We start from the raw sequence: 13,038 nt of genomic DNA on the forward strand, positions 1-13,038 counted from the left end.
ATGGTGAGAGGGGGGGTGTGGCGTAGTTTGTGCCTAAGGGTGGTGAGAAAGGGGAGTGGCTACCTTAGCAATGCATACTCCTTTACCATGCATGTCTTTACCACACAAATTTGTGGTAAAGGCATGCGTGGTAAAGCAATGCTTGGTTAAGACAAAGTCATTTTTCAGAACGCGTGGCTTAGGGATTTAGTTGTTTCATCACACAACCGCCATCACAGGAAACTGTTTATGGGATACTAAAGTCTTTGACTTTCCATTCCATGTTCGGGAAACTATAGTGCATGCACTGAGAAGCTCTAGATTAGACTTTGCAAATTCTTTGTAGGGAGGTCTGTGGGTCTCATTCACAAGCTTCAGTTGGGACAGAATGCGGGTGCAAGGCTGTTTCTTAATTTTTCCAAGCGGAGCCTACCTTTCCACACCTCGGTCTACTCCATTTGCTTCCTGTAGGTCTAAAGATTACATTTAAATCCCTGCTCCTCATTCTTAGAGAAAAGCAGAACAAAGGACTGGCCTACACTCAGGACTAGGATAAAGAAGGATGTCCCTAAAAGATTATTTTGATTAGCCAATCAGGGCCTCCTGGTCTTCCCTAACATCCTAGAAGAGGAGGCCACTTCTTTGGCTTCTTACTGGCTAAACTCAAACGATTTTCTGCTATCTTTGAGAAAATCTACCTATGAAACTTCTTTTAAAAAGGCTAAAAATCCTTTCTTTGTAACTAGTGCTTTGTAAGGGCTTCTTTGTCACGTAATGGCAGTACTGGGGCGCTTCTTTTGGTAGCAGCGATCGCGTTTTTAAAATGGCAATCAATCTATGCTATAAATGCACTTGTTTATGCTTCTCATCCGGTCTCTGTGCCCCATTTTCTCAAAGTGGATAAGGGCGACATTTTCAGTTTTGGTTTTCCAGGTTTGGAACTTTGTCTCAAACGTAGTTTGCCTGAAGTGTGTCTGTTGTGCTTGAGGTTAAACCATTAGGAGGCCAGTTTAATGGCCCAGCCTGTAATTTCCCTTACAAGTACAGCTTCTTATAGAATCCTGCAACACTCTTAATTCAAAGCATATCTCTCGTAGATCTCACCTCACATACTCAACTCCCTCAAACAACTTCCTATGAAGATGATGTCTTGTTGTCACCCTTCGTCATAGCTCTCTCCAGGGAAACTCTCTCCCCTACTCACGAATGTCTTGCGCCTCCCTCAATCAAGGCATCTTTCAGACGTTCTCAAGACTAGCAGATCTCCCACCCCTAAAGAAGCCTACAGTAGACCGTTATGACTTCCCCCAACTATCGGACTATCACACACCTACCCCTTATCGGCAAGATCATCGAGAAGCTGTTTACATTCAATTCCAATATCACATCATCGCGAACAGTCTCCTGAAAGACTGCCCGTCTAGATTCAGATCATGTTGGAGCACAAAGCCTGCTACCTTACACATTGCAGGTGGCTCACTGCATACTGCAGATGTAGAGGACCACTGCCTCCTAATATTGTTGGACACCTGGGCTTCCTTTGACAGTCCACCATCATACCCTAGTGTTTTGATTAAGATTCACTGGCAGTGTCCTTAGCTGTTTCTTCTGCCTTTCTAATTGGCACAAGTTTATTCACATGGGCAGCTCCAGGTCCCAAATGTCCCTGTCACCTGCAGAGTCACCCAGGGTTCCATACTATCCCATAACTTCTTGAGCATCTTCTTGGAGACCTTGTGGGCTTTACCCACAGATAACAGCATTACGATTTACCAATATGAAGGCTATGCACAACTGTACTTAAAAGTCTGCTAACCTAGTTACCACCTCAAAAATAGTTAATAAGTATATCTTGTTTACATCTGAGTGTTTTTCTTGAATATTACTGCACCTTTCAACATGATGGCATCCTTTAAGAAGTGGACACTTTGTGTAATTTTATTATTTCCACCTATGCTCTTTAACGTTTGCAACCACCCTAGTGATTTCAGGATAAATCTGCTGTAGGAAGCTAGCTCTCTCTGTATATGGTATGCCACTAGGTGGTTATACCGTGCACAGAGTCCAGTGGTTCCCCAAAAGTGTACAGTGCTCCATGTAAAACCCAAAGTGATCTGTTAGTGGTAGTGTGCGTGTGCAGCCTTAGGCCTAACACAGAGGAGTGTAAGACATTTATTGCACAACATTGACCAATAATGGACACACAACTCAACAGGAGATTGTGGCGGGGTAGAAAGGGACCGGAAACTAGATCGTGATAGATAAGGTTTTATTTTTGTGAAAGTTTTTTTGTAGCGTGAAGAAAGTCTCTCTCTGGAAGGTCCTGCCGGATCCGTGGTAGCAAGCCCCCTCGAGGGGTGAAGGAAGATAGATGCCTCTTTGGTCTGGCTCTACTTTTTCTAACAGGTACTTCTTTGCCTTGGTTTCCTCACCACCATTTATGTGTAAAAAGAAGATAAAGGAACCAGTCAGGACTTGTGTCTTTTCAGTTTACACACCCATAGGGGAGCCCAGGATTGAAAGGGGTCACCGCTGTACTTGTGTACACAACTCAAGTTTGGTGCTTTATACGTGAGGGATACAGTAGTGAAGAGAGGGTGAGTAGGCAATGCGGGAAAAACGGGTAGAGGGAGGATTATTTACACTATTGAAAGGTTAGGCGCAAACGGGACGGTCTGGTTTAACTACGACGAGTCTCCCCGCCTCCCAATCCACCCTGACACACGCCGCCGTACCTGCTTAAGCCACACTCCTCCCTCAGGAGTGTGGCACGGCGCCTCGTGGGGACGTTGGCCTCCTGGCTCCGCGATCCCTTCTTCGTGATCACACCTCCTCTTCCAGCGCTGGTAACCGCTTCTCTCCAGACAGGGAAAATGGGGAAGGCTTGGGTCCTGTCCCTGACCGGCCTGGACCACTCTTATAGAATAAACAAAAAAGGAGCCGGGCAGTTAACGTTTTTGGAAAAGATGCACACCTAGTATAATCAATTGCTAGGCTGAACAACCATTTGTGTTGAGGCACTTAGTATTTTATAAGAGATTATGAACCAAGTTTTTCAGCATCAAAAGATACACCACAACATTTACAAAGGTTCACAAGTACATTGAATAAACCAAAAACAATACATTCAATCAAATATTAAACACATAAACAATTGTGATAAAGATAAATATAGACAACTGTACAATGCCTCAACAAATTCCGTCATTGAGGCACCAATCCTGAATGCAAATTGAACAAGTGGACTAACAAGATGAAAAACTAGCCTACTTGTTTCACCCACCACAGAATACACAGTGAATTTGTCACACGGTGCAGAAAATAGGAAAAAACACAAAAACTATACAACAGTGTAGACAGGTGTAAATTCTATTCCTATTACGCCCTAGTTAATTTGGTATCTTGGTGGAACTGGACGCCAACGCGTTTCGAACCCAACAACGGTTAACGGGTTCTCCTCAGGACAAGGACTGGGGGGTCGTTGTCACTGTGAATTAATTAAAAAATGGTATCAATGGTGAGCTGGCTGACAACTACTCCTCACTGAAACTCAAGCTCTTTTAAAACGTAAAGGTACCTTATGTTTGGGGGGTCAGGATACGCCCTGTGAATGAGATAGTATAAAAAACCTCAGTTACATACGGTCTTTAAGGGTCCCTATGAGCCGCACTAATGGATTGATAGGTTTAACACATACCTCGATATGGTAGACACTCGAGAGTGGTTGGGGTGCCGGCGCACCTCAGATATATGGTGTACGATTTTAGAACGCCTGAAAGAAGCAAGAGCACTTCTTAGTACAGCCCTGAGCGTTTCAACGTTATGTGAGAGTTTAGTAGCATGTAAAATCCTACCTTCATATGTAGGCTTATGGATCTTTGTTGTGAGCGGCAGCCGCCGCAATAGTTGGACAACTGCAGAGACAAAGAGCGGGCGTTTTAAAAGGATATAATATTGCGCTCGCTCGTCGAAAACAACGTTTGTTTCAAGGGACTTACTTCAGAAACGATAAAGTGAAGCGCTGCGACCGGCACCCAAGCGATACTGAACGACAACTCGGAGCCTGGGGGGCGTGTCCAATTGTATTTACCACGGACAGAGTCCTGGTGCATCTTGGGATATGTAGTTGGAGATTGCGTGATTGTGCAATATCCATTACTGAAGGGCAAAGGGAGGCTCAAATAGGGAAGTATTCACGGTTGAGAACCTGTTCCCTTGTGATGTCTCTCTCCAGACAGCACCGTCGGAACTCCGCACTCTGTCTTGGTGTCGTCACACGCCTAACCTGGGTCTTCCTTTCCTTTAGCCAGTCCGATAGTCTGTACGTCAGTTGGGGGGCGTGTCTTCGTTGTCCATGAATGCCCAGTTAAAGGAGCCTTCTCCTAATTCCTCTTGCGACGCCCAAAGGGGATATCTGTCTGATTCCCAGTCATTCTGGTATGATGGGAGAGAGGGAGGGGTGTTCATATCAACGACCCCCTATTTGCTTGAAGGTGAAACACCCGCCTCCCACCTAGTCTCCCTGTTACAGAGATCCACACAATTTTTAGAAAAATATGCTTTGTTTGTACTTCATTTTAAGAACAAGATCTTCTCAATAAGGTAAGTACGATTTTTAATGGAAATACTTTTCACTTTAAAAAATTAGACACTTAAAACAATTTCAGAGCAGTTCAGTGTTATCCTATGGAGGAAAACAATAATGTGGTTATACAGGTGAGTATTACACTTAAAGTTCCAGTCTTCAGGACCAACGATCAGCAAGGGTCAAGGGTCAGGTGAGTACCAAAACTGCACCACCAGCTGCAAAGGGGGTGGCCGGGTGCAGAGGTCAAAATCTGAGTTCGGCCCAATGCGTTTCAGTGGAGACGGGGGGTGCTTGAAGCTACACTGCTTGCAGGTAAGTAAATCAGTTGCAGTGGGACAAGCTTTGGGGGTTAGGTCAAGCACAGGGGTCTTCAAAGCAGCACCAAACACACACCACCAGCGGCGGCAAGGTGAAAATTCAGCGTTGCACCCAAGGTTGCAGGAGGGAGACCAATGACAGCAGTGGTAAGTAGATATGTAGGGGTTCATAAGGGCATCGTCTATTCAGCTCACCAAGGCACAGGGGCTTCGGGTGCCGGAGTGCCTTTAGACGTCCGAGTCTTCTTGCTGGTCGCGGTCAGGGGAAAACTCTGGATTCAAGGTTCAGGTGTCATCGTGGAGTCCAGGAGGGGGTCAGCCAGTGCTGGACTTGGGGTCAGGATCAATGGAGAATCTGTTCTGTGTTGGTGGGCAACCTGGACATGGGCCATAGGCGTCTGGTGCAGAGTGGGCAGGACTCGCAGATCTGCTTTGCACCAGAGTCCTTTGTGTTGGATTCTTGAGGACAGAACCGCTTTTCTCAGGAGTTCTGGTCGTTTTCCTAGATCAGGCAGTCTTCCTTGGATTTCTGGAAGTCGCTGGCTGTAGGAAAGACATCATCTTCTTCCAGGGTCTTGGAAGCTGTAGACAAACTAGTAGGACTGGGGCCAAGTCAGGCGTCGCCTTCAGGCTTCGCTGCACAACGTCTTCGCCCTTCTTCTTAGGCCGCAAGTAACTAGATTTCTAGGTCTGTGGGAGCCACCTGAATACAAAATTTAGGGTGCATTTTAGGAGAGTAGCAGGTAGGGCCAATAGGCACCTTACCTGAGGTGATTACACCCACTGTTATGCCACCCTCCTGTGGGAGGGGGCTTAAACCTAGCCATGATTGAAGGAGTCTGATCATCTTCAAGATGGAGGGGGTTGAAAAGTGTGCTTAACTTTGCCTCCTCCACCTGATGAATGGAGTTGGCAAAGGTGGGCACACCTCTTAGCCTTTTTTAATTTTCCAGCCGTTTTTCCCGCTCATTGTGGGGGTGTAAACTGGGGCTGCTGTCTGCTGCGAGCAGCAGAGGCTGGGGTTGTCACATTACAAAGGTGGCAGGCCTTTGAAGCTTCCCCTTCGAGCACCGGCCCACCCTGGGGAGTTTGGGCACACTCAGCCATCTGGGCCTTCCTGCTCTTCCCTACCCCACCACTTCAATTTCCTCCAAAGTGTTGGTGGTCATACCCAGTATTAAAGCTGCCTTCTACACTTTTCCTGAGGCAATTTTTTTTCCAGAAAGGCTACTTGATGAGCAACTGCAAGTATGGAAAATGTAGTTTTATGTAATCCTTTGAGTAAACTGCTTGATTGGAAGTTGATATGCAGAATAGCCTAATTGCCGGTATACAAATTACTAAAGATTATGAAATAACACTGACAAACCATAATAGAATTTAATAAAACGGTAAAGTACAGCCATACATCATCAAGGTCATGCATTAGAAAGTACTACATCTCTCATAGTGTTTTTTGATTTGCTAGATTGTAGGACTCCTATAGCGAATCAGGTGTCTTTTCGTATACCTACGGTACACAACTTTTTAAATCAGCCGACGCCTCCTAATATGGCTGTTCCATTTTCCTGTTTTGTTTAGGATCTGGCTGAGGTCTGCAAACGTGAAGGAGTCGAACGAGATGAGAAAGATGTAGACAGAGTTCTAGGGTTGGGAAGTTCAAGGTAAAGTTAATTTTGTTTATGGAAATGTTGTCGGATCTATTTCTATAATTTTCCTGTCAATAAACTCAAGTCGGATCAAATAAATAGCTACTGTTCTGCAAACTGTACTGTAACGAAATTATTGTATACAACTCTGTAGTAATTTGAATTACATTTATGTACATTTGCAGACTTTGCAATTATCAATGAACTGTGGATTTGTAGCACTTCAAATCCCGCAGGTTATGTTATGGTTACAATCTAAAACTTACAAATCACTAAATTTAATCGACCAAAACTCCCACAATGGCCAGTTTATGTCCACACACAATGTCACTTGTGATATCAAAGGTTACATCATATGCTTACTTATAGCATCATATATTACACCATTATTGACAAAAGCATAACTGAAGGCTATTGGTGCCTCTTCTCCTCCAAAATCAGCTGGGTTCAATCTTTGCCCATAAGAAGCAGGCACCGGATGCAGACTGGCTGTCTTTCAGGACCTGTCCTGAGTTGAAAAGTCTACTGAGCACAGAGTGCAATTAGGCTCTGCCCAGTGTGCTATAGGTGCAGGACCTTCACTCTCTGTCCCTATTTCAGGACCTTTGGGCATGGCAGTGTACCACACCTAGCTTCTTCTGAAGGGAGGACCTAATGATCTAGTCTCACCCAAGAGCATAATGACTTCAGCATGCATTGTTGTAATAATGATTTTTATAATGTTTGAGGGTTATGAGTGAGGGAAGACACAGGACAGCTGTGAATTTAGGGGCAATTCGTCTTCAGCTTCTTATGACCACTGCCTCCTGAAATAAGCCGTAACCAGAGAATAACATCTGTACAAGTGGTGCATGGAGAGAGCAGTCCTGTTTTTAAGCGCTCTGCTTCCCATGATACATTGGGTTTTACTGCCCCCTTTCTCTGCATCTTCTTGGCTCTTCTCTTTGTACGACTTCGTATTCTTCTTCTTCCTTTTTGTTTTCTTCCTGTTCTGGTCTGATGCTTTTTTCCCTTGTGTCATATAGTAGAAAATATAAACCATGTTTTCACTCATTTTAGCTTTAATAACTTTTGAAGAAGAATAAAACTGTATTCATCTTTGTAGATTCTTAGTTCTTTAACTGCATACATTGAACATTTGTATAAGCTGAAATGCCAGTTACTTGTTTCTTCTTGCCATTGCCATTCTTGCTATTAGTTCATCTTATCCTACATTGCTAGTATTACAAAAAGGAAGAAATATCTGTGCATTTTCGCCAAATTATTAATCTATTCATTGACACAGGTCTAGTCTGATGAAGTTCAACTCAACAAAGCCAGCAGAGTTACGGTTTCATGGCCTCCCTGACAAAATGCACTTCTAAGTTGTGGTTTATTCCATAAGCAGCAGTGATGGCCATAGATTCAGACAGGGTAGACGTGCCCCATCGTGTTGATAGTTCATACTAGGTCTTTATTTCCAGTTCTGTGAATATCATTACTGTCATCTTTCAAACAGATCAGTGTTTTGGCGTCTTGCCTTTCCGCCTGTACACTTCCCTGAAATTTCTTTTCATACTTCACATTTTTTGTGCTCAGGAGTCACTCTGGAATATAGCTCTATATCTTGACATGTCAAACCAGGTTAATTTACAAAATACCAATTTCTGATTGGAGCGCTGCCTTCCTCATAGATAACTGCTAGGCACGGCTCAGTCCTCTTCTTCATTGCACCTCCCAGACAAATCACTGTGTGATCACAGACATGGAAATGTTCTATCATTGGGATAACTAATTGTGGATAGTCTTTAGACCCGACATCCTTCGTATAATATTATGTCAGCTCTTTCCCTTCACACATGCATTATGAGGATATATAGCCATTGTGAAAGGTGTGCCACCTTGTTGCATCTTACAGCATTGTCAGTCTTGTCAAACATAACCTACTCCACTTGGCCACGGTCTGTATTGGACCTGGCCCTTTCTTCAGGGTTATCACCAAATGTTTTGCCTTCCTCCTTCTATTGTTCTAACCGTTGTTTTGCTGGCTTTAGGATTCTGGACATTTTACTACTGCTGTTCAGTGCTAAAGTGCATATGCTCTGTACTCTAAACATGGTAACACTGGCTTACCCACAATTAGCATATTTAATTTACTTGCAAGTCCCTAGTACAGTGCATTATATGTTCCCAGGACCTGTAAATTAAATGATGCTAGTGGGCCTGTAGCACTGATTGTGCCACCCACTCAGTAGCCCTTTAAACATGGCTCAGGCTTGCCATTGCAGAGTGTGTGTGCAGTTTTAAACTTCCATTTCCACCTGGCAAATTAACCTATGTGCCAGGCCCAAAACCGCCCATTTATTACATGTAAGTCACCCCTCAGGTAAGCCCTAGGCAGCCCCAAGGGCAGAGTGCAGTATATTTGAAAGATAGGACATGTACTTTTGAGTTTTACATATTGTGGTAGGGAAAACCTCCTAAATTCGTTTTTCATTACTCCAAGGCCGATCTCTCCCTTTGGTTATCATGGGGATTGCCTTTAAATATCTTTAAGAGTGACTTCCCATTGGGAAAAGATAGAAATTTGGAGGTTGGTGTATCTGAACTCACAATATAAAAACGCATATTTTAGTAAAGTTGTTTTTTAAATTGCAGGTCTGAAATTGCCACTTGTAGAAAGTTGGCATTTCTTACTTTAACTATTCTGTGCCTCTGCCTGTCTCTGAATACACGTCTGGGTTAGGGTGACCGCTCAGCTTTGTGCATTTCCTGTAGACAGTCACACAAAGGAGCTGGGGTGTGAGATTTGCATCCTGATGGACCATCACCAGGCTGATGGGCTTTCCTCCAATAAATTAGGAAGGAGGGGCTGGTACCTGAATAGGGCTGTGCCTGTCCCCACACATAGAGCTACATAGTCCTGTGTAGTATGTCTGGAGCCAGGTTAGGAAGGGCAGGGACCTTGTGAGGATCAATGGCCTCCTTTGATGTCTACCCCTCTTCAAAGACACATTTTGGTATAAGTACTGGACCTCTGAAACCCACAAACTAGTTAACTATGGGGTCCTGAGGATACTCTGCATCTAAGAGGAGCTGCGCTGGCAGGAAGGGCTGCCACTTTGTCACTTCCTTTGCTGTGTTGGCCTGCTGGTTGCTTTGCTGCCAGGAGGGACTGTCACTGCACTGTGCTCTGCTGTGTTGGCCTGCAGCCTGCTACCTCGGCAGTGACGTAGGACTGAGGCTGCCCTCTACATCCCACATATTCCCAAGGAACTCTAAGGGTTTGTTCCTCCTGTTGTGGAAGACTCGAGCCATTAAGTCTTCAGTGTGCTCAGACTGAGCATTGCCTGCAAACCGAAATCCACTACAGGGCGTTTGTAAACAATTTATTGGGCCACCAGACACGCTTCCAATATCCAGCGCCAGCTGTTTTAACCCCGATCAACTTTTATACCTCTGCAAGCCAAACAGCTTGATATTTCCCGGTTCATGTGCCCTGAAGCACCGAAAGAAGCCGGAGGGTGTCCCCTCCTTGTTGCCAGGGTGATCCTGCAGGACATGTTTGGGCAGTGCCTTACAGTAGTTTGGTGTACACTACCTCCCACATCTAAGACCATTACATGTTTCTACTTTTTTTTATCTCATTTGGTAATTTTTCTAAGTTTACTCTTGCTTCATCTGAATAAACTTGGAACTCCTTTTGGTTGCTGCACATGTGAGGCCTTTCAGAATGGAAATAAACTTCAGGCACCTATCAGTCTATACTTTTAAGAAGCTGAATGTTTTCTGCAAGGGGTGGGGGCTGGTTGTGAAGAGGAGATCCACAAGGCAGGATCTGCAGACAGCCCTGTTGGCTTATGAGGAAACACGCTGGCTAACAGCACTAACAGATGCCTCTAGAGAGGACTCTGAAGGGGAGGACCCCTCTGAAAGTCTAAAGGATACAAAACCTTTGGGATCCTAGAGGATCCCAAACCAGAACTCAAAGAGGGCAGTGACCCTCAAAAGGAAGTGGAGGAGGAGAACATTATTTTGCAGAGGCTCCAGAGGAGAGAGGGGAGCCTACAGAGATGGAGACCCCTGCTGGATCTACTGTGGGAGCAGTGTCTCCTCACACATCCGGTATCCTGAGGAGTTCACGGGCAGACAGGCTGAGAGGAACCTTCAGCTGCCACAGCTGGCTGCAGAAGAGAGAAGATCTGAGGCTGGTAAAGGCACCAGTGGAGGAGAGCAGGGCTGAGGCTGAGAGAGCCTTAGCCAAGAAAAAACTTGCCATGGAGGCAGCTGAGGCTGAGAAAACAATGGAAGAAAGAAAGTGCTTGTGGGCTTATGAACCAAGTCTAAAGGAAATGGGCGTTTAAAGCAAAGTAAGTAAAGTACATTGCTGGAACCAAAAGTACCATGTCCAATGCTGAAGGAAAGGTCCATGCACCTAGAGATTTGGTGGCTGACTTCAGGGAAGGGGGTATGAATTAGCTATGCAGTGTATGAGGCCACTCTAGTAGAACACAGTATTCCACAGAAGGAGGGCTGTCTTATGGAGGCATATACCAGGTGATGGGAGGGATGCCCAACTGTCCCTAGATGGGAGAGACAGATTGAGCTATCCCACGAGGAAGGAGGCCCTTGTCAAGAGATATGGCTTCACTCCAGAAGAGTGCAGGTTGAGATTCAGGAACAGTAGGACACAGTCTCACCAGTCTTGGGGGAATTCTGGTGGTCACTTCTGCATTGCACAGGATGGTTGGGTGACGGGTAGTATGGTGAACACATTTGAGGGGCTGTACAATTTGATTGCTATGTTCAGTCACTGTTTTCCAGAGGGAATCCAGCGCCTGGTGGGTTATAAGTTCTCTTACCCCAGGGAACTTGCAAAGGAGTCCGACCTCTGGGTGATTACCAGAGTATCTGGGATGGCATTGGGTAGTGATTCCAAGGAGGGTGGCTCAGGGTTCTCCATCAGAATGAGGGGGAAGGGTCACAGTGATCCAGACAGGTTCCAGTGTATTAGAGGGGGAAATGGGTCCCATGTTGTTTCCAATAGTAGGACAAGGGCTGGAGGTGGGGGTATATATTGGCTGCCACAAGCATCCTGCCAGTACCGGTTTCTGGGCGTATCGCTCCACAGCGGAGGTACATAGGCCCAGATGGAGGGGCATGAGGTGGAAACAGTCCACAATGGGAGGATAAGGGTGTCAGGTGTTGCCAGTTCTGAGACCGGTCACCCCAGGTTATCTTATGTGTGCATCTGACTTGCCCTGACTAGAGTGATGGGATCTGCCTGGCTTAGGTGTATACCCTAGCCAACCAGAAACCCCATTACTGACATTGGTGATCAGCAGTGAGGATAGGACATATGTGTTTGTGCAGTGCCTTACGGTAATTTGGTGCTCACTACCTCCCACACCTAAGACCATTGCTTGTTTCTACTTTTGTATCTCATTTGGTCATTTTTCTAAATGTACTCCTGCTTCATCATGTATACCCTAGCCAACCAGAAACCCCATTTCTAACAGGCTGGGAGATTTTTTCTTTTATGATTTATATTGTAATCTACTACTTTTAGATCTTTTTGCTCAGTGGGTTTTTGCTTCTCTCAGTACTTTGTATTTTATAAATAGCAATAGCACTTATACAAGAAACTCTCTCCATAGTTACACATGGGGAAATGATCAACATTTGAAGGCTCATTTTTCTGTGTAATTTGATAGGCACTGGTTTTCACCTATATTTTACATTAACTGATTTTTCAGATAGAGGAGGGTGAAAATGGCTGCTGGGGTTTTTGAAAGACAAGACATGGGCATGAGATGCAATCATCAGCTGTTTTTGATTATAACTAGGGCCCCCGGTTTTTATGTTTGTTTTTTTTACTTCTGCAATTGATACATCTTTATTTCTGGGCCAGTCTACTGATATTTATCCATATTTGTTTTATGAACAATTGACATCATAACTCTTATATTTCCACATTAATATAACCAATAAGTGTGCACTCACACTTTGATGCCTGTCATAAAACCCATATGAAATTATTAGCATACCTGCTTCTCATGCATTCCACTCCGCTTTTGATTCCAAATATGTGCTATGTCGGTCCCAAATGTCTTGTGGGTGGTATTTGTCTGTCATTAGTGCCCAGTGCTCTTCTGATTTTTACTGGCAGTACGGCATCTCTTTCAGCCAGCAATTTTTATTTGGGCTGCCACATTGTCCCCAATGCTATGCAACTCTTCTCTTGGCCAGTAGCAGCCTCCTAGCTGTATGTTTGCAAATTTCAGCTGGGATTTCCTTGATATAGCCCAGCGGGACAAACAGAGGTGTTCTCTGGCCATGTCACCAATCACTTCATCTATACAATCAAATAATGAGTTTCAGAACTCATTTACCTTCTCATACCACAAAGCTAAATGCGTGAAATCTGCTTCAGCTACGCCACATCATAAACATCATCTGTTGGCCAATAATCTCACTTTTTGTATGTAATCAATGGGTCTATGATATGATTGATGTTAAAATGTAA

General features: G+C 44.7%; 1 protein-coding gene across 1 annotated transcript in view; it reads left to right on the top strand.

Annotated features, from left to right (window-relative positions):
• C10H1orf35 (chromosome 10 C1orf35 homolog) overlaps positions 1–13,038 on the top strand; it is a 148,029-nt gene that overhangs the window by 61,277 nt on the left and 73,714 nt on the right. The window contains exon 5 of the mRNA XM_086941114.1: positions 6,466–6,548. Coding sequence (XP_086797240.1) covers positions 6,466–6,548 — 83 coding nt within the window. The remainder of the gene's footprint in view (positions 1–6,465; positions 6,549–13,038) is intronic.

Source organism: Lissotriton vulgaris, chromosome 10 (assembly GCF_964263255.1).
Source record: "Lissotriton vulgaris chromosome 10, aLisVul1.2, whole genome shotgun sequence".
NCBI classification, from domain to species: Eukaryota; Metazoa; Chordata; class Amphibia; order Caudata; family Salamandridae; genus Lissotriton; species Lissotriton vulgaris.